Consider the following 23,117-nt stretch of genomic DNA (forward strand, 5'->3'; position numbering starts at 1 on the left):
AGTTTACTACAATTCTAATCATCATGGTACTGTCTTAGCCTAAAATTGTTTTCTTAGCCACAAAAGATTTTAAGCTACACATATCCCACAACCATCAAAACATTGCTGCCCTAAACATGGGCACTTCTGTTAATGTTTCTTAAAAAGGTAAATTTGCCCTAACTAAACTCACAGATTGGTACGGTCTGGGTTGATCATTTGCCCTGCTAACATTATTTGACATTGACAGTGTTTCAGCCCATCAAGTGAATACCTAATTTTCACAGCGCATAGTTTGAAGAGTTAGAAGTAAAGGATGTATAGTTTACGTACAGCTTTGAGAATCAGTTGAAGTATACTCATCACTTTGTATAGTTCAGTTTTAGTGGAATGGAAGCCTCTACAACTTCCTATAGTTGAAAACAATGGTAAATGCCTAATGTTTGTCTGATGGACAGTAAATACATGTTAACTTCAGAGACAGATTCCCTTCTCACTTTTTGTTGATATTAATTTGAACCCAAGTGATATATTATGAAAGAAGTTTCTTACCTCCTGGCATAGACAATTAAAATTACTGCTGGGTGATGCACATTGTATAAATCTAAGTGTTTTTCCACATCTGCTTTAGTTAGCTATATTGGAAATCATTTAAACCAACACAACTGTGTAGAAAATCCCTACACTTAATGGTTTAGTTGATTTACTTCTGTTTCAGATCACAGCATGAGCTGTATGAATGGCCTATTGATTATGTCCAACCAAAGAGACAACAGTACAGAACTAGCTTGCTGTCAGTTTTCAAGCCTGAGGTCCCCTTTTAAATATCAAGTAATATCATATATCACTATGTGACAGTAGTTGTGCTTGCTCTGCATTGATTGGAAATTGTATAAACTACTGGATTCAGTAATAGCCTTTGAGTAACTTCATATTTCATTTATCTAGACTCTTCTCTTTCCTTTCCCTCCCTCCCTCCTTCCTTTTTCTCTCCCTTTCTCCCTCTCTCCCGCTCTCTCCCTCCCTCCCTCCTTCCCTTTCTCCCTCTCTTTCTCTCCTTCCTTCCTTCCTTCTTTTCTTTCCTTTCTATCTTTCTTTCTCTCTTTCTTTCTCTCTTTCTTTCTTTCTTTCTTTCTTTCTTTCTTTCTTTCTTTCTTTCTTTCTTTCTTTCTTTCTTTCTTTCTTTCTTTCCTTCCTTCCTTCCTTCCTTCCTTCCTTCCTTCCTTCTTTTTTTCTGTGCCTGTCCCTGGGGCATGAACTCAGGTCCTGGGCACTGTCCCTGAGCTTCTTTTACTCAAAGCTAGTGTTTCACCACTAAGCCACAGCACCACTTCCAGCTTTTTCTGAGTAGTTTATTGGAGTTAAAAGTCTCATGGATTTTTCTGCTCAGGCTGGCTTCAAAGTGAGATCCTCAGAGCTCAGTCTTGTGAGTAGCTAACATTACAGGTAAGCTCAGAAAATCTAGGCACTCCTTAAAAGCAAGACATTAATTCAGTTTGGTTTTTTTAAGACAGACAGACACACACACACACACACACACACACACACACACACACACACACACACACACACACACACACACACACACACACACACACACACACACACACACACACACACACACACACACACACACACACACACACACACACACACACACTAGCCTTCCCACTTATTTAAATGGGTGCAATCTTTATTAACTAGTGTATATGAGCTGAAATCCTTGGGGATTGTCGATGTACTCAAATAGTTGCTAAATACAACAGAACAGTGTAAGAAATGTTTATGCTTAGATAAAAGTACGAACAGCTTTAAAAGATTGTGAAGCTGATTTACAGAGTGATTACAGTTACATAAATCAGGTAATGAGTTTATTTGTTTTTGAACAGTGTCATCTCTTCCCTCATTTTCTCTCCTTTTTCCCCCCACAAGTTGAATGGTTCATTTTCAGTATAGGTTCTAGTGAGTGTCACTGCTGCATTTGTACACCCTTTTTCCTACCATTTCTGGGCTCTCCTTTACCCTCCCCCAAACAGATAAACATATATGAAACAAAAGGTACAGAAATCAAAAACAGCAAGGGAGAAACAAAAAATAAACTAAAGCCTCTTGTTTCATTTTCTTGGAGTTCATTTCAATAAACATCATTTTATTTGATCATATGCACATATCTATTGAGCCTCTCCTAAGAATCTTCTTCTTTGGCCTCACTGTGGGAATGTTTAGATCCTGTATAATTTATCACGTCCAGGTGTAATTTTTTTGTCTTTTACCATCCATTGTCTTTACTGGTAGCTTTATAGGCACATGCTAACAAATGAGGGAAGCCATGCAACCTATGTTTCTTTAGATCTGGCTTACTTTGCTTAATATAATTTTTTCCAAGTCTTTACATTTCCTTACAAATGGTGCATTATCATTCTGATGGAAGCATAGAATTCCATTGTGTATATATACTTCATTTTCTTGATCCATTCATCCACTAAGGGTATCTGGGTTGATTCTGTATTTTGGCTATGATAAACAATGCTGTAAAAATGAACACGGTTGTGCTGGCTTTAGTATTTTCTTGTTTGTGGTCTATTGGATAAATGCCAAGGAGTAGAATTGCTTTGTCATAGGAAAGTTCTATGTTTAGTCTCTTGAGGAACCTCCATACTGCTTTCCAGAGTGGTCAAACAGTTTTACATTCTCATTAACACTGTAGTTGTATTCTCTTTTGGCCACATCCCTGCTAGCATCTGTTATTGTTTGTTTTCTTGAGAATGGCCTTTATAACTGGGTTGAGGTAGAATCTTAATGTTGTTTTGATTTGCATTTCTTTTACAGCCAGAGATGTTGAACATTTCTTCATGTGTCTATTGGCATTCTTATTTCTTCTTTTGAGAAGTCTCTCTTTAAGTCTTTAGCCCATTTATTGAGTTGTTTCTTTGAGGGTTTATGGGAGTGGGTAATTTTTTGGGTTCTAAGTATATTTTAGATTCACAGCCCTTGTCTGATGCATAGCTAGTAAAAATCTCCCATTCTGTAGGCTTTCTTCTTAACCTTGCTATTTATGTCCTTTGCAATACAGAAACCTTTGCAATACAGAAACCCTTGTTTGATTCAGACTTTTTTTTTTAAGTTGGCTTCTAGTCAATGACCTTTGAACTAGCTGTTTTTTCTTGTGTAGATGATATTCATGGTAATTTCTAAGGTAATTAAATCCTTATTCATGATTTTTAAAAAGATGCAGTTGATCCATTTCTGTTGATGTTTTATGTATTTTCAAGCTATTGGAATTTTTTTTTTTTTTTTTTTTTTTTTTTTTTTGGTCAGTCGTGGGGCTTGAACTCTAGGCTTGGACATTGTCCCTGCACTCTTCAGCTCAAGGCAAGTGCTCTACCGCTTGAGCCACAGTGCCACTTCCGGTTTTCTAGTGGTTTATTGGAGGTAAGAGTCTCATGGACTTTCCTACTCGGGCTGGCTTTGAACTGAGATCCTCAGATCTCAGCCTCCTGAGAAGTTAGGATTACAGGCATGAGCCTCCGGCACCTGGCTTATTGGAAATTTAATAGAAGATAGAACGGTGTTTATCTGAAAGATTAATAGTACAAACCTTTAGCATAAAGGTATTGTGTTCTGTTTAAATTGAAAGATTTCTCTATCAACGCTAAGCAAAAAGGAATCTGAAACAAACATCCTAAGTTAACCAAGTATTTACAATTTTATGCAACTTTAATGAAATCCTTATGTCATTCACTTGCAGAGTATATCCCCATTTCATTTCACATGGGGGATTAACCTTTCAAAATGATGTTTTATTTTGAGTTTGGCCATTGGGCATTTTGGACTATGATCATTACCATAATATAAGATGTAAAGCAAGATTGTTTGCAAGTGTTATTGAACAATGAGCCATCTGGAACTCTCCATTTTCCCCCAACCAGGTGTATGTATATACCCAAGTTTTGCTTCCTTTCAACTAGTGGCTTCATTCTCATAGCTACAGGGACACTGTGGTCCCCAGATGGTAGGCAGGTAGTATTTACAACTGTATCAAAGAAACCGTGGTGCCAAGAATTTGGTTTGTTTCTTCGCTAGTAAAGATTACTTTTGTTCTTATGCTAGAGGGAAGAACAAATAAGCCAGCACTTCAAGATCTGCTCAATTAGAAATTAGGGGATACACACCTGTAATCCTAGCTATTCAGGAGTCTGAGATCTGAGGATCACAGTTCAAAGCCAGTCCAGGCAGGAAAGTCTGTGAGAGACTTATCTCCAGAAAACTGGAAGTGTTACTGTGGCTGAAGTGGTAGAGTACTATCCTTGAGCTGAAGAGCTGAAGGACAGTGCCCAGGACCAGAGTTCAAGCCCACAAACGACTAAAAGAAAAAAAAAAAAAAAGGGAATAGGAGCCAAAAGAGTTAAAATGGAAACTTATGATGCATTATAATCAAACAAGGCTTTTTTTGTTTTTTTTTTCCCAGACTGTGGCTTCTGCCATAGTGACAATAGCCTTTCGAGGGCACTATGTCTATTATAGGCAATACTTCCGTTTTAGATCCTTAGAACATGCTAAGCTAGTTTATCACTGTCTTACCACAGCTTTGCATATTATGCCCTTTTTTTGCTTTGATGCAACATTAAGGCTTATTTCAACAGGAATATGATATTTAGCTAGTTGTATTGTAGAATTTTGACTTTCACCTGGAGGACTAGGATATGAAGTATGCTAATTTATTGGCTTCATAGACCATGTTGTGGTTCAACAAGTTTCATTGTTTGGATTTTCATCTGTGAAAATAAACTACTTCTACCATACTCATTCCTGTTGTTTTTTTAGTGTATATTATTGTACCAAGTAGTCTCACCATGGTATTTCAGATGTGCATGTATTACATTGTAATCAGGATGACCCTCTCTATTGCTTGCTCTTTATACCCGCTCAACTCCCCATCACCATCTCTTTGTTGGAGAAAGACAAGTGTGTACACTGAATAGGCTAAAACCTAGGAAAGATAATTTCTGGGGCATTTTCTCTTCTTCCAAGGAGAGTGCATAATGTTTTCTGCTTTGCACAATAATTAGGGTTTAATAACTATAAGACAAATGACTAGTGCATGGCTCTGGAAGGAGGAAAGGACTAGAGAGGCTTTTCTTGTACAAACAGCAGAAACATTATCTTCTCACAAGTGTGGACTCCAGATTGAGAAAACATGAAAGACTTAAGTATTTACTTATATTCCTGTAAGTGGAAAGAATGAGAAGCTGATTGAAAGTATGTGTGGCTTGGTACTGGGAGCTAATAGCTTTTAATGGAATTCCTAAGTGAAAAAAAAAAATACTTTGTACATTTAGGTGGGAAACTTGCATATGTTAAACTTGATAAATACATAACCTGTTAAAGAGACTTTAAGCAGGTGTGTAAAGTAGATAAATATTTAAACCTAACTTTACAAAGTTACACTTTCTTATCTAAATTAATACTTGGGTTTTCCCCAGATTCATTGTTAAGTTCTATATGTCCAGGTAACTCATTTCCCACATTCTTTAACAAAAGAACTGGATAGAGGAGAGCTTGATAAAGTGTTTCCTTAACAATCACAGTTTCCTTCTTTAACAGTTCACAGTTTAATAGTAGTTGCCCAGTAAATTATGCTCATTAGAAAGCTAATAATTTTTGTTGAAAGCATGTAATTGTAGCATGCAATAGTATAATACATTTATGATTTGTTTTCTTTTTGTAGAACACAAAGTAATTATAGTGGGACTGGATAATGCAGGGAAAACCACCATTCTTTATCAATTGTAAGTACAGATAACTAATAGTGTGTGTTATGTTCTTGAAATTTTGTTTTTATAATTAATAAAGGTGCCATTCTCTTGTAATAGAATGGAAGAGCTTTAGCATTCAATTTTCATATTTTACCAAACATAAAATTTATTTAAAAAACAAGTAAAAGAAACTGCTTTATGCTTCCTAAATAAACACTCAATTTGTGGCTTTGAAAGAATGAATAATGTTAAGCTAAAAGAAATAAAGTACATATACTGGTGGGGTGAGGCAATAAAGTGGATTATTCTCACACTGTGATTCATGTAAACAGATGGATTTCTCCCAGAAGTTTCCATTTTCCTAAGAACTCTGGAGTTGTTTAACACAACCAGGTTTGTCTAAAGTGATGACAGTTCAAAATAGCACATTAGTTAACTTGCAAAAAGAGAGGCTTGAAACTTTTGGGGAAACACATTAATACTCATTCTTAATGAAATTTCAGCAGCCCATCAGTCCACTTATCTAAGGACTTTCTGTTATTCTTTTTAAGTGCCAATGAAATGATCCTTTCAGTGCCAGTGAAATAGTAAACTAGGGAAGTAGCTCTCTGTATCCCAAGCATTTTAACAAATGGTTATGAAACACTTTGCACTATTCTAAGGTCTTACCTCCTTCCCCCATGTCATGCACTGAAAGTCCCATCAGTCAAGGGACTTGGTTGTAGCTTGTCTAGCTTGTACAAGGTCCAGGTTCTGTCTCTTGCACTATAAAAGAATAAAAAGTGCACCCATCTGTAGCTTACCAGAAATAATACTTTAATACATTACATATTTTTCAGCTAGTTAACTAAAAAGCTATTACTTGTGATTTGTTGTTTCAGAGTTAAATAGCATTTTTATTCATTGGTGGTTATGTGTGTTTTTTTTGGTTTTATTTTTTTTTTTTGGGTCCGGTTGTAGGGCCTGAATTCTGGGCCTGGGCACTGTCCCTCAGCTCTTCAGCTCAAGGCTAGCACTCTACCACTTGAGCCACAGCGCCACTTCCGGCTTTTTTTTTTTCTACTTATGTGGTGCTGAGGAATTGAACCCAGGACCTCATGCATGCAAGGCAAGCGCTGTACCACTGAGCCACCTTCCCAGCCCATGGCGGTTATGTGTTTTAATAGGAATTAGCCTTTAAACATCAAACTTAAAATATTTCAGAAAAGCTACTTTGATGTAAGAATTTTGTACAAACTTCAAAATTATACATAGCACCTAAGAAAGTTGTAAGCCTTTTCCAGCGTAGTATTTGACATATTATATATGGGTTGAATGAATGAATTGATGTACCTTAATGATTGATATATCACAAATTATAGGATTATCAGTATTCATGAAGTAGATTTACAATTTATGTTATGTATTTTGTTTTGTTTTGTTTTTGGTGTGGTCCTGAGGGGCCCGTTGCTACCCCACGGGTTTAGTTTTTGCTCAAGGCTAGCTCATTACCATTTAAGCCACATTTCCACTTCAGGCTTTTCAACTGGTTAATTGGAGGTAAGAGTCTCATAGGCTTTCTTGTCCAATCTGGCTTGGAACCTTGATCCTCAGATCTCAGCCTCCTGATTAGCTAGGATTATAGGTATGAGCCACTACTGCTGAGCCTGATCTTATCTTTTTAAGACTATAACTTAATAAACCTGAGCTAACTTTTATGTCTAGAAACAGTCTCAACTTTCTCCCATAGGTACTTTAAAAAATATTGCATAGCCTAAACTCAGTGGGTGCTACTTTGCAAACAATGATGTTACTGTATAGAAATTGGCTTCTCATACTGATGTATTGGCTCGCATCCAACTGATAATAAGACTTGGTGGCATTGGAATTTTTTCCCATAAAATCAAAAAAAATTACACTGTTTGGAGCCGGGCACTGGTGGATAATGCCTGTAATCTCAGCTATTCAGGAGGCTGAGCTACAAAGATCATGGTTCACAGCCAGCCTAAGCAGAAAATTCCTGAGAATCTTTTTTCCATGAAGCCCCCAAAAAGCTGGTAGTGGAGCTGTGATTAAAATGATAGAGTGCTACCCTTAGCTAATAAAGCTCAGGGATACCATCCAGGCCCTGAGTTCAAGCCCCAAGACCAACACATACACACACATACAAAAACTTTCAAGAATTATTCTTTCTCTCAATCTTTATTTGCACAAAACAATTCCCAAGTTTCTGTTTTTCATGCTTATGATTATTATTATTGGTACAAATAAGGAAGGTTGATTCATCTTAAAATATAGAGATCAAACATGCTTTGGGTTTTCAAGATTTACAAAGAATTTTTAATGGTGTCTTTCTCTCCGCAGCTTGATGAATGAAGTGGTTCATACTTCTCCAACCATAGGAAGCAATGTAGAAGAAATAGTTGTAAAGAACACTCATTTTCTTATGTGGGATATTGGTGGTCAGGAGTCACTACGATCATCTTGGAATACTTATTACTCAAACACAGAGGTATGCCAGAATTATTTTTGTAGAGAATTTTAAAAGACCAAAGAAAAACACACAAAATAACTAGGATGTAAATAAGATACATACATTGACAATTGTCTTCTTCTTAAGATCCTTTTTTATAAGGAGTTATGACTTTCCAATAAGAAAAGGCAGAAGTTTTTAGGAGCTTTATTGATTCAATGTGGAGTGTTAACCCAAGCTTATACACACAGTACTGTCAGTCTCCAAGTTAGAGAAATTGTGTAAGTTTTTCCAGGATCTCACAACTTTACAGATGGGTCTGAGGTGTAATTTAGCATAATATTTTTAAATCACATGAAATGAACATTCAGATTTTTGAGATATATTTTAATAACCAAAAATAATGTGCCCAGGTACTGGTGGCTCACAGCTGTAATCCCTAGCTACTCAAGAGGCTAAGATCTGAGGATTATGTTTCTTTCAAGCCAGCCTGGGCAAGAAAGTTCATGAAACTCTTACCTCTATGTGGCTCAAGTGGTAAAGTGCTAGCCTTGAACAAAAAAAGCTAGGGAAAATACCCAGGCCCTGAGTTCAAGCCCCCAGGATGGGCACACACATACACAAAGAATTTACAGGCCACCCCAGAGGTATCTTATTTATTTTGTTATTCTGTTAGTTCTGAACCAACCTAAGAAAACAATTTCAGTTATTTTCTAGTTGTGCTTCTATTTCTACTGTAGACACTTTAAAAAAAATAAAATTTTTAAGTTACCTTCAAGTAGTTGTTCAAAGGAGTTTCAATTCTACATGTCAGTTTATGAATACAATGCTTCTTGATCAATGTCACCTCTTCCATCATTTTCCCTCATCTCCCCCAACACTGCCAAACCTCAAGTTAACTGGTTTCATGTTCACATATAATATCTTGAATGTCATGACTTTTTTTTCCTCACCCATCCTCTCTCCATTTGTTTTCCCTCCCTCCCCTGGATACAGGCATATTTTTTAAGATCATGTAGTGCTATTGAGAGTTTATCTTGACAGTATTAGTGTACAATTAATATCTCTCTTACTTTTCTTGGCAAAGAGGTACACTTAACTATCTGTGTTGTTTGAAAATGAAACCATTTAAAGATTGGAGTTGGGGGAGGGTGTAATACAATTTCTGTGAAAAAGTTGCTTTGTAAATAAAAAATGTATATTCTAGATTTGTATGATAATAGCATATATATTTATACATATATATTCTAAAGAATTAAATGAACTGAAAGGAAAATCACAGATATTCAACACTTGTTATAGGATTTAATTATTTTATTTGGGTATGAGGATAGAGAGAGACATGAAGTTTGTAAGCAGATACTATAGTGATAGGTTACCTTACCTTGTGCAATAAAAAAAAATACTGAAGATAGAGATGTAATAAAATGATGCAGGAATACATTTCAGCATAGGAGTTAATTAGCACAGATTCTGCTTTTGAAACTCAACTCTGCCTGTGAGAAAAGCATTTATCTTTGATGAATAGGCCAGAGGTAATTCTAGCTGTTCCATGTGTACATAACATAAGTACAACAGGATAGTTGTTTAAATTGCGGAAGCTGGAGAAGACTCTGAAACTCTAGTCTGGGTCCACAAAGAAATACATTATTATTAATGCCATTTGCATTAAAAGTTATTTTATTACTCCAAAGAATGCATTTGTTATTATAACTCACCAGTGTGTCACATAGCCTTTGCAATATTAGGTTCCACATAGAGATCTTATCTGTGTTGCATTTCACTAATTACTGTTTGTCCTTGTCATCTTTAATTTTCATGATTTATTCCTTTGTGGTGACTTCTAAGAGCTAACACAAAGCTGTTTCCCAATATTTGGTCCATACTTCTTTTGCCCTATTTCTTTCTCTTCTCCTTTATCCTTTTCACAGTGCTTCTTGGTTGATATTTATATTAATCCAGTTGTCTTTCCCTAATCCAGTCCTTCCTGTCTTAATTTTTATCAGTACACTCTATGTAGTCTTTACCTTTTTTTGTTCATTTGCTTCTTACTGTGTAGGCCAGGCAGGTCTCAAACTAATGATCCTCCTATTTTCCTCCTCCTGGTTGTTGGGATTGAAAGTGTTCACCACCACACCCTTCTACATTCTTTAATCTTTTTTTTTTTAAAAAAAACAGTTTCTTCTGCATTGAGCATTTCCAATGTCATTCTCACTATCTCCTTAATTTTACTTACTAAAATTGCTTTCATTTTATTTCATTTTACTTGTGTTCGCAGTGGCGTGCATTTTTAATCCTTAAGACCTACTCTTTTTTGCATGTACATCTTCACCAATAGGTTCTCCATTTCTAGTTCTCTTCCCTTTTTCTAATCTCACTTGCATCTTCCTTTAGTATATTCATTCCAGTGTATATAATTCAGCACACTATAGCACATTTTTTCTTGACCTAATTTTATTGTTGATACTCTCTTTGTAAAATTCCTTTACATAAAAATAGTTTTCTTTTTCTTTCATACTAGTTTTTCTATTTAATAGGCAGGAGACTCTTACACATATTGATAGCATGGTAAATGATGGCAAGTACTTGATGTTTTAGTGAAGGAGAGCTATTTAAATTTCATCTTAAAAATGATGAAAGAGTACTACTTATCAATATTTATATTTTGTATTTAGACTTATTTGTAATACCTTTACTCTTTTTATTTCTCACATTTAAGAATAAACCTTATATTGCATAGAATTGTCTATTTAGGCAGCAACTATTTAGGCAGGTATAAACTGTAATTTTGTTATTAATATTTATATTTTCCTGCTTGGTTTATTTCAGCTCTCTGTGATGAAAAAGCATACATGTTTTATAATAATGATGATGCCATGTAAAAAAACTGCTTATATCACTTGAGTAATTTTACAGAAAACTTTAAACAGCCCACTCAATTTTCTCTTTGTTTTTAAATTGTCTTTTAGTTCATCATTCTTGTTGTTGATAGCATTGACAGAGAACGACTAGCTATTACAAAAGAAGAATTATACAGAATGTTGGCTCATGAGGTAAATTTTAAAAGCAAATCTTTAAAAGAATAATGGTTGGTAAAGCTTTCTGTCTGCTGGTTTTGCTTTTTTTTAACCAGGATTAAGATGAGACAATGTTAATTATTTCATCATTAGCAAAACTTTGTTGAAATTGTAAGTCATGAATATATATATATATATATATATATAAATCACTACTAACTGTAAATATTTTTTTCAAGGTTAAAACTACTTTTTGCTGTAAAAACTTTTGATAAGATGAGGTCATAAAAAAGTAAAATTTATATATCTCTCCCCAAGTGTTCCTAATAACTAAAAATCCTTTACTACTAATTTTAGATCACTTATTTCTAAATATCTTCAATAAGTCCCCAACCCACACACACACACAAAAATCCTTACATAGCAGAACACACTCTTATATCTGGTAATGTACAAAATCCTTATGATAGTTTTCTAACCAGATCACTTTTCTTCTGTCTCAGAGGTATCTAGTATCTTAGATATCTAGTATCTAGTGTCCTGTTATTCCTGTGCACATTTTATAATTTCATTACATTTTCATTCATCTAAATTACACAGATGTGGAATCTGTATTCCATGTTCCCTAAACTTTATATGTTGTTTTATGCATATGATATTTTATATAATTTGTTCTTTTATTCACAAGATTGATATTTAGCCAGGTTAATACATGCAACACATTTCTCTTAATGATGATAAAGTATCTTACTGTATGAATATAACACAATATAGATTTTTGCTTTCATTTATTTGTGCTAATAATCATTTAGCTTATTTCTAATGTTTTGGTACAGTAAACATCAATCAATTAGCTTAATTTTTACAAACACAAATACATAACAGATATCACCCACTTCCCATATTTTTCTTTACATGTTATAGAACTCAGGGCTAGAAATGTGATTCCATGGTCAAATGATTGTCGATTTGTTCCCTAGCACTGCAGTTCTGTAGTATATTACCTTTTAAAATATAATTCATTTAATTTTAGACTGATATTTAAAATTCAGTTGTAGCCAGGCGCTGGTGGCTCACACCTATAATCCTAGGTACTCAGGAGGCTGAGATCTGAGGATCATGGTTCAAAGCCAGCCCAGGCAAGAAAGTCCATGAGGCTCTTATCTCCAGTTAACCACCAGTAAACTGGAAGTGGTATGTTAAGAGTGCTTATCTTGAGCTGAAGAGCTCAGGGACAGCGCCCAGGCCCAGAGTTCAAGCTCCATGACTCACCAAGAAAAATCACTTTTGTTTTCTTTTTGTTTTGACCCCTTTAGCCCCCAAACTAGACATTTTCAATCATCTGATTATACTCTACGTCTTATTAGAGTGAGTAAGCTAATTTTCTCGAAAATATTTTTTATTTCAATAAAATTCTAAAGTAGGAACATCATATGCTAATTGTCCATCTGAATTTTTACCCTCCTGCGTCCTTATTTAAGTCTGTCATATCATAGTTCACACTGTAGCAATATTTTGTATTGATTGCAGGATTTAAGGAAGGCTGCAGTCCTTATATTTGCAAATAAACAGGATATGAAAGGGTGTATGACAGCAGCGGAAATCTCTAAATACCTCACCCTTAGTTCAATTAAGGATCACCCGTGGCACATTCAGTCCTGCTGTGCTTTGACAGGAGAAGGGTAAGTGTTCATCAGCTGGAGGGAGGCATGCCCTCTTTGAGATTTCTCTCAATTACTTGCAAAAGTGTATTCTTGGACCTTCTTCCATGTCATTTCTCAACCTTAGATCATTTAAATAATTTGCCAACTTAATGTTTAACCACAAAAGGCAATAAAGTTTTTGCAATTCAATTTTTTTTTCTGTGTGTGCACCTGCACACACCTGTGTATACTGGTAGTAAGGCTTGAACTCAGGGCCTGGGCATTGTCCCTCAGCATTTTTCATTCAAAGCTAAGCATCTCCAGGTCTTTACACCTAGGCTGAACCATGATTGGGCTCCCTTGATTTTTTCATACAAAGCTGGTACCCACTCTGCCATTTGACTCACAGCTGTACTTCTGGCTTTTTACTGGACAATTAGAGATAAAAGTCTTGTGGACTTTACTGCTTGGGCTGGCTATGAACCATGATACTCATATCTCTGCCTCCTGAGTAGCTAGGATTACAGATATTATAGTCACCAGCACCTAAGAGTTTGAAGAAGCAGACATGTGCAGTCTCTGACAAAACTGCCAAAGCTCTATTGTAAAAAGGAAACTCAGGCAATTTGCCACATTCCTCAGATGATTAAGATCATTTTGCTTAAGTAACGCTTCCATTAAAATTTTTACTCATTATAGTATTTCTTGGCTGTTGTTACTAAGTTATCCAAATAATGATTGTAAACTATAGGTAAGACTTGCAAATTGTATTTTCAGTTTTGAAGTAGAAAGACTTTTATTTTTTAAAATACTTCTATCTTTTGTGTAGGTTATGCCAAGGTCTGGAGTGGATGACATCCCGGATTGGAGTGAGATAACTTTTTGTCTTAAAAAAAGACTGCTCTATTTATTCTGTGACATGAACATTTTTCCTAGTACTTTTGGCTGCTGAGGCAGCAGCATGTTTAATTTATAACAACACAAACCTCTATAAGCAACACTTGAATCAAGTGCAGCTGAACTGGAACATAAAAGCTGTTTTCTAACTTTTTTTTTTAATGCACTAATCTTCAGTTGGATGAAAATAATGTGTAACTGTTTTCAGCAACAGGATTCTGCTTATTCTAATTACTCAGTGATTGCCTTGTTTAAAAAAAAGTTTGTCATATGTTTAGTGTTTTCTGAACTATTGTTATATATAATCTTTGTGCCCAATTTCTTTCAATTCTTGGCCACCACTCCCTCCTTCTCAGATAGTTACTGATTTGACAGAAGTGGTAGATTTGTAAATTTCTCCAGCACTGAATGCTGTAAGTCATTTTAATCTTTTGAGCAGATTTTATCAGAACTAAAAATGCCTTTTTAGAAGATACATATAAGGAAGATTAAACATCATGAATATTCACCTTTAAATTTTCCTCATACTATTGCTTGTCATGGAGTAATTTTTAGTTTACTGTTTGCAGAGAAATTATGTAGGCTGGTTACTTACTTTAAGAAATTAAGGGTTTTTTGTTTTTTGGGGTTTATTTTTGCCTACAACATTTGATAAAAAAATCAAGGTAAAGTATTTATTTGAAAGCCCAGCTTCAGTGGTAAATATTGTTGGATGCATCTAGTATTTTAAGCTTGTCAGATTATTTAATGTATATGTAACAGTTACTAGAGCATACCAGCACTAAAATTTAAATGTGACACTTGGAGCATACTTCACTAGCAATTTACAAACAACTTTTGTCATCTGCAAAAATTTTGACTTTTATTTTCAGGAGGTACCACGTCTGCTAAGAACAACAGCTAAAGCAGAAATGTGAGCAGTGGTTTTCATTAAAATGGTATTTCTTTTTATTAAAATGGCATTTCTACCACCACTAGCATATTACACCATGGGCTTTCATTACATTTGCTTGAGAATTTTGTGTAATAGACTACAAAGGCTTGGTGTCTCTGTCATTATACTTCATGTTCTAAAATATGATAGGAAATTGCTAACTTTAACTTTAGGTTTTTAGGGTCTACTATGAGCCTCAGTTAATTTTGTTTTACAAATTATAAATGAAAAGTTAAATTTAAATGGAGGAGCAGTAACTTTTTTTTGGGGGGGGGGGGGTCCGGTCATGGAGCCTAAACTATGGGCCTGGGCGCTGTCCCTCAGCTCTTCAGCTCAAGGCTAGCACTCTACCACTTGAGCCACAGTGCCACTTCCAGCTTTTTTCTTTTTGTTTATGTGGTGCTGAGGAATCGAACCAGGGCCTCATGCATACAAGGCAAGCACTCTACCACTGAGCCATCTTCCTAGCCCCTTGGAGGAGCAGTAATTATTAATCAAAAGTTTATTGGATAGCATTAATAGGTTTCAAGGCAGTTAGCTAATGTAATAAACAGTACTACGTAAGAGGGAAGTACAAATACTGTAATTTCAATCCTGTTTATTTCAAATGTGTGATTTTGCTGCAATGAAAGGGGTAAAATTCTGAGAGAATAAGATTTCATTTTTGCAGTATTTTTTTTATTTGAATCAAAAATAAGATTCAGTATTTTATAACATTATCAATATTCCTGCTCAAAAGTGGTATTTTAATTGTAATGTTTTGTATTGTAAGTTGACTTAAATTTTGCTGTTTTCAGGCACATTGAAAACAATTTACTGTATTTAATTGAATTAATGTAATTGAACTTGGTTACATTTTTCTGATTTTTACTTAGTTGGTAGCACCTTTGACCTGGAAAAAAAAATGGCCAGAGAAACATTTCCTGAACTTTAGAAAACCACTGTTTAACTTTATTTTGTACCCTTTTCTTAGAGACTCTGTACCAAGTAGTGGATGAGTTTAATTTTGTTTTGTACTTAATATAACCATAATCAAGAGTGGGAGAGGAAAACAGATATAAATCATTGGATGCTTGATGGTGTGTGTGTGTGACTGATGAGGGCTGGGACTTAAGAAAATACCATTTTACCTAAAGCACACTTTGCCTGAACTTTGCTTTGATATATTGTTTACCATAAGTTCCATGGGTAAATCTCATAAAGCTGTCCTGAGGAAAAACATACTACTCTAGTATTTTTTCTTATGAAATAATTGTCTGCCTTCTTGTATCAAATAAGATTGGTAGTTTAATTTTCTTCTGTCAGATTATACAGTTATTTTTTTAATATTACCATATCAGCATTATATTAAAAGTGTTTTTAATAGTTGATTGTATTTTGTCAAACAGCTACTAGTATAAAGTCAAATTTACTGTTGTTAAGGTACAATTTATTTTTAAATCCCTTTCTAAAAATCAGATTAGAACTTACGTGTGTTAGGTATTTGTTGAAAAAGAAAATGGCATTCAAGTAGGCATTGTGCCAATATTGGGAAAAGTTCAGATTGCAAGTTCATGTAAGATTTTTGTTTTTGTTAGTTTGGAGCTTGAACTCAGGGCCTAGGTGCTGTCCCTGAGCTTTTATGCTCTACCACTTTGAGCTCAGCAGCACTTCCTTTTTCTGATGGTTAGTTGGAGATAAGAGTCTCATGGACTTTCCTGCCCAGGCTGACTTTGAACCAGGATCCTCAGATCTCAGCTTCCTGAGTCCTAGGATTATAGGCATGAGCCACGTGCACCCAGCAAGACTTTTTAAAAGGTCTTCATCACATATTTCCTGTAAAGTTATATACAACAAATTATCCTTTATTCCAAGAGAATGCCTTGACCAAGCAAGGGTCAGATAGTTAAGCATTGATTTTTATATTTATTATAGGTCAACCAACTATATATGCTACTGTTGGGTGAAAACACAGTTTGTTATTAGTGCCTTTATTTATGTTTTGAGATAAATTCTTAATTTTGTGCTGTGCCAATTCTTTGAAAGTCAGATTAGCAACTAATTGGCTCAACAAGGGAGTAATTTCTGTTACACCTTCTTTCAACTCCACATATTGTATAGCAAAAGTAGAAAACAAAGAGTCCACCTCCATTCAGGAGACTATTGTAATTGAAGAATAAATTAAATCTTAACCAAGATCTTGTTGATATGTTATAACTAAATTGTAAAAGTGACCTTGCAAATTCAAATATGGTAATTTTCTTAATTCTGAATATATTGCATTCAATTAAACATGAACCCACCATTCTTACTGACACTCAAGAACTTTATTAGAAGTAATGATCCTTTTTTAAAGGACTAAACCAAATATTTGTATTGTTATTATAATTTAATTCTTTACAACCTGAAATAGTAATATATATAAAATTATTGTGAACTGAGAATTGAATATTTAATTTTTGGTTTTTGTGTTATTTTTAGAAGTATAATTTTATTCTATTCATTAGGTAAAAGACATTTCAATGTTAAAAATTATTTTAAATGTTATCACCCTATAGCCATAGTGTTTTGGGGGGAGGTGGAGGTGGTTGAGACAGGGTCTCACTCTGGCCTCAGTCTGACCTTCCTCCTACCTCCTCGTGCTGGGGTTGCCAGAGTCATTACGTACAATTTTAACTTTCATTATCTTTAGCATAAAGTGAAGTAATTATTTTCCTATGGAAACAGTGAGATATAGGTAATGCTGCAGACAATATTCTCTAAAGAGTTATAATGTCTCCAAGCAAAGAAAATCTTGAAGAAAACAATAAAGGCTTTTCCTTTTAAGTCTTTTTGGTGTAGTGTCTTAGGACAACTTGTAGATGGAATTGTTTGTGAAGGGCACTCATTTAATTCCAAACTATGAAAACCATACATTAGTAAATGTACTGGTAAGCTAGGCACCAGTAGCTCATTCCTATAATCCCAACTACTCAGAAGGCATGAGATCTGAGGATCTCCATTAGAAGCTAGCCTGGGCAGATAAATCCATGAAATGCTTATCTCTAGTTACCCAAAGCCAGAACTGGAGGCATGGCTGAAGTGGTAAGGTGCAAGCCATTAATGAAAAAGTGCATACTCACACACATACCAGAGACGCATTTAAAAAAAAAAAAAAAAAAAAAGCAAAGAAAGAGATAAGAAAAGGTATATAGATGACTAGGTTTGCTGGCGTTTGTGCTTAAGGCTAACGGTATAAATCTTTACTTTTTTTTTTTTTTTTTTTGGGTGCGGTCGTGGGGCCTGAACTCTGGGCCTGGTTGCTGTCCCTCAGCTCTTCAGCTCAAGGCTAGCACTCTACCACTTGAGCCACAGTGCCACTTCCGGCTTTTTTCTTTTTGCTTATGTGGTGCTGAGGAATCGAACCCAGGGCCTCATGCTTGCAAGGCAAGCGCTGTACCACTGAGCCACCTTCCCAGCCCTAAATCTTTACTTTTTATCTATGGCTTTAGAACCAAAATGTTCACACCTAATTTCAAGGCTAAAAAAAAATTTTATAATTTTCCAGAGGCAAGATAGTTCAGAAATAGCATGGCATTTGTATCTAGAAAAATATTGTGTTGGATGTGGAAAGAAGTAGGTTTACCCACTTGTTGTCAGTTACCTCTTGACATAAGACAGTTGTTCCTGGCCTTTCTTTTGTTTTTACCATACTGAGAAACTTGTAAGCAAAGTAGGCCTCTAATTTATTTGGTTTATAATATTTTGAGTTTATTGGCATTTGATATCTACCACCATTATTATTTTATTTGAATATGACTACCACCAGGTAGTAAAGGGATGGTATCAGTTAGCTGCTGTTCAACTTAATTTGAACTAATGACAATGAACTACAAGAAAACAAGCTAAGTTCCTTATAAAATGATATTAAACTGTTTACCAAGCACTGGTGTGTATTTAAATACTCTTCTAGAAAATGTACTGTGCTTATTTTCCTGCTTTGCTAATTTGGATAAACTGGTTAGTGTGTTCACTTCATTGCGTTTAGATGCCATCTTGCCCTATAATCCACTTGACTTTGCAATTGAAAGTATATTCTACTTCAGGATGCTAGTATTTACAAATGTCTACACATACCTGAAAATGATTATTTATTTTCAGTTTGTCTCATCTTTATTCAGTTAATATTACTACTAAGATTAAAGCTCAAAATCTCCCACAAAAGTATATTTTAAGAATTCTAAGTGACCAAAGCTAAATAGAGAAAGTCAGTGTAAGAAGGCTTTAATTAACTACTCCCATTTTAAAGTAGTGAGAACGTGCTCAGTGCAGTTGCAAAATGTAGATGCCTTGGTGAACTCTTTAGGAAATGAGAATGTGGAGCTTTAGAGACATACCTAGAAATAGATTCCAAAACTTAATATTATAGACTAACTTGGAGTAGAAAATTGCCTAAAGAATATTAATAAGAAGAAAATGTGAAAGGCAAAACGAAATTCTCCCCTTTCTTCCATTTAAGACACTTAAAACTATTAGAAAGTATAGTCTTTTACGGTACAACTGGATGTCCTCTATAATATTTAATATGACAAAAAAGCATAGCTTTTTATCATTTGGAACTATAGTCATATAGGGTAGGTTTTGCATTTTTTAAACCTGTAATCTATATTTTCTCCCAGAAGTGGAGAAATCATAAAATATACTGTGCATAGATTTTAGAGTAGAAAACAAAGACTCTAAAACAATGAAAATGTTTTTTGCACAAACATCCAAATCTTAATTTTTAAAACTTACCTCATTTTTTTCAATCTATAAGGTGCTTGTCCAAGTTAGCGATCTTGTCCCATTCCATAAATGCCAGTTATCTGTTGACCTAAGGCATCTGGTTGTTCATGGCCTTTCTTTACCTAAACTTTATTTGAAATATGCAAAATTCACAACTAAGGAATAGCATTCCTTAGAGGTTTTATTTTATTCTTAATTGTCTACTGAACACACAGCTAAACTATTCACATATGGTTTTTATCAAAACACATAAGTGAGTGCTTAGTCAATAATTAGCTGTTTGACATAACGGGAAAAAAGCAGTCCTTCAATTTGACAGATAATGTACTGTGGGAATATTTTCACCAGTTTTGGTAGGATAGCGAAAGACCATCATTTTATCTCATTTGTGTGTATCTGCATGTTTTATCCTTGTTCATAGGAGACTGTATACTCTCTTAGTCTTACATGTTCCCTCAGGAAATTCAGGGACTCTGAAGCCTTTATTTTATTCTCTTGGAGTAAACTTTCATTCTGGTCATAAAAGCTCTTTATTTTTTTTCAAATCCTTAGTGGTGGTTATTTCATGGAAAGTGTGAAATAAAATGATGGCTATAACTTTTTGATTATGAATTAATTATGTTTTACCAAGGTCATTTAATCCACAGAAGATAATTTAACATAAAGAAGCAACAACAAAGACTAGAAGCAGATATGACATGCCCTTGCATTTATCCTAAGCAGGGTATAATGATTATAATCACACATTACCATCTTTACATAAATCGGTGCTTTACAGCATTAAAGAGGATTCAGCAGGCCCTTTGCACAATATGCTTCTTGCTTCAGAATGTAAAACCACTTTCAAAATGTCTGTATTCATATTTATTATGTTCATTTCTTCAGATCTAAATGCAAACTGTTAGCCATCAAGTGTTAGGCCTTCTTCAAAAGCTCTATCAGCATGGTCAAATAGATGGTGTTAATAAGGTCAATATTATGAAGTGGATCTCTTTGTAGGCTCCTTGATATTGTACAGAAGAAAGAAAAATGTATTTCATGCCAGAAATTGCTACTGAACCCTAACCCAGCAACTGAAACGTGTGCCATTGGTTTCATATCTAAACATTAACAAAGAAAATTTTTAAAGGAGTTACTTTATTTATTCACTTAATTCATTCTTACAAGTGGTTTGCATGTTTTACTAATGGCAAGGTTGTCAAAAGACATGTTCTTAAAAGTGTAATATTTCATTACTGTCAAGAAATGTTTCTTTTATATGTTTAGTTTGCTGGTACTTAACGTTTTTTTATTTCTGCAATTATGTTGTAATGAGTTCTTTGCATGACTATTTACCCAAGTAAAGGATGCTGTTTGTTCTGGAATGTTCATCTTTTAGACAGGTTTGGCTCATTAGCAATCATGGTGCAATATAGTGTAACTTTCATCTGTCTGCAGTCAACAATTTTATTTTTGTCATAATAAATAATTACTTTTCCAATACAGAGTGAATGTAATATTTCCTTTTAAGGATCAAATAATATTCTAGTGGTCTTTTGCTACAAGTATAACCCACCTAAGCTGACAAAGGGAGGGGAACTGATTAAAACCCAGCCCCAAGGGTAGAATCCAACCTCAGGCCTGGAACTAGGAAGAGGAAAGAGGAAGTTACCTTCCTCTGCCCATCGCCTTCTTAATCTTCCATTAGATTAGACTTGTGTTCCTGGTTCACTTGCGAAATAGTCCCTTTATGACCTTCCTACAAAGGGAAGTCTGATTATTCTTGGGTTTTTGGATACAATTCCATATTCCCCCAAGAAACTTTATTACTGCCAGTGATGAGTCACTTCCTTATGTGATCCAAACAATTGGCTACATTTACCGGAGAAAGGGAATCAATCCCATTCATAGAAAAGTTTGAGATGTAATCGAATAATGAATAGGACAGCGAATCTGTGTCCATATCTAGAATTTTCTACAGTTGGGATTTTCAACTCTAACTTACTTATCATACACTGAGAATGTAATGAAAGATACGTATCTGAAAAAGTTGCACACATAGGGAGTTAAAAATTATGCCTAGGTTAGGACTTTCAGCTAGTTCAGGAGTTCTCTGCACAGAGCATTCAAATAATCATTTGAGAGAGATTAGGAACCAGTAAATTTATATCCTGCCTATTTTTAAAAACAACTCTTTGTTTACAACTTTTCTCTTTCTATTTCCTCCTGAAAGTGAGGATCAGGGTGCATCTCAGTTGTACAACACTTGTATTTGCAGATTGGTACCAAGCACAGACCAGGAAAAAGAAAAGCAACAACATAAAAGTTAAGGTGAAAATAAGGACTTCGTAAAAATAAAATTTAGGAGACAGCATGAAATAAATCCTACTTTCTGACGTATAGTTAACACATTAAATTGTACCAGGTATAGGTAACTCATTACTTCTCCAAAGGTTCCCTAATGTTCAGTTGTTCTCTCCATGCTATCCCCTGCACCTAGATAACCACTGACACGCTGTTTTGTTATACTCCCACTGAATTACTCATAATCACTCACCAGAATTAGAGTTTTTTTTTTTCATTTTAGTCTGTGCACCAGTAGTCCATTCCTTTTCTCTGAGTGGTCTAATATACATCATGATGTATGTGTGTGATATTGAGTGTAAGTAGGAATTTGTACTGCTTGGGTATTCTAGTGGAACCATTTCTAAAATCAAAGTAACTAGGAATGAGCTGTTTGTGTAGCAGATCTGCTGCACCTAGCAGCTGCAAGAAAGTCCCTACATCTGCCCCAAATTACAGCAGATTCGGTAGTAACCACTGGCAAGCATGAAGTGGTTTTAGCCCATAACAATGCCCCTTGAGCTCCCATGAAGTGCTCATGCATTCCCTACTATTTGAGGGGGAATGGATTACCTTATATTAAAGAGGATTTCAACATGAGAGTGATTATCCTGGATTGTCTTATATTTTCTTACCAATGTTGTTATTTTTGCTTTTTTAAATGTATAACATAAAATGCATATGTAATTCAAGAAATAAAGTTAATAATGTACCTACCACTGCTGTGCTCAGCATCCCTTCTGAGAAGGGGCAGCTTTCCTATGCATCTAATCTTCACCCTCCTTCAGGAGTTACTAGAGCCCATGTTCCACACCTAAAGGCACTAAGAGTATAGTTAGGGTGGTGACACTATTCCCTCCAAACCCACAGAGTAGCCCAATGGCATATCTTGATAAGAAATCTGATGGGAAAGGGCTTTGATCTCTCATCCCATTTTCTGAATCCTGTGGCATTGAGTAAAAATAAAAGAAAATGCACTGACCAGTATCAGTTGAGCCTCATTTTGACCCTCTCGTGGTGCTTACAATGTAGTTGGGGATATAAACAACTGTAATGGAAGCCTAAGAACTGTTTTAAGATTAGTAGGTCTAGTTCACTTGTCACCCACATAAAACATACATTATCTTTTGTTAAATGAGCAAGAGGAAAAAACTATCTCAGAAAGAACATGAACTTTGGTAGAAAAGTATCTGTACATTTAAAATGAAAAACATCTATAAGTCATCAGTTGTACAGTAATGTTCGTTACAGGATAGAACTAGATGTGTAGCCGTTTATTGTTAGGGGTTGAATGTGTCTTCCCCTAAAATTTCTATGTTGAGGTCGTAACCCACAGCTCCACAGAGGGCGACCTTATTTATAGGCAGTCTTACA

The 23,117-nt window shown here is 35.0% G+C and overlaps 1 protein-coding gene across 5 annotated transcripts in view; it reads left to right on the forward strand.

The window, feature by feature from the left end:
* The window catches only part of Arl5b (ARF like GTPase 5B), a 31,397-nt gene extending 10,502 nt beyond the window's left edge, over window positions 1–20,895 (forward strand). For 4 of the 5 annotated variants that reach the window (XM_069990474.1, XM_069990472.1, XM_069990473.1 and 1 more), the window contains exons 2-7: window positions 5,708–5,768; window positions 8,079–8,226; window positions 11,157–11,240; window positions 12,735–12,886; window positions 13,677–13,716; window positions 14,617–20,895. In XM_069990474.1, the coding sequence (XP_069846575.1) occupies window positions 8,083–8,226; window positions 11,157–11,240; window positions 12,735–12,886; window positions 13,677–13,716; window positions 14,617–14,661 (465 nt within the window). In that variant the 5' untranslated portion in view covers window positions 5,708–5,768; window positions 8,079–8,082 and the 3' untranslated portion in view covers window positions 14,662–20,895. Of the gene's footprint in view, window positions 1–5,707; window positions 5,769–8,078; window positions 8,227–11,156; window positions 11,241–12,734; window positions 12,887–13,676; window positions 14,261–14,616 lie in introns of those variants that run through there. The other variant, XM_069990471.1, reaches the window with a different exon arrangement.
* Window positions 20,896–23,117: the final 2,222 nt, after the last annotated feature.

Source organism: Dipodomys merriami, unplaced genomic scaffold, assembly GCF_024711535.1.
Source record: "Dipodomys merriami isolate MVZ:Mamm:240054 unplaced genomic scaffold, mDipMer1.0.p SCAF_4, whole genome shotgun sequence".
Lineage (NCBI taxonomy): Eukaryota > Metazoa > Chordata > Mammalia > Rodentia > Heteromyidae > Dipodomys > Dipodomys merriami.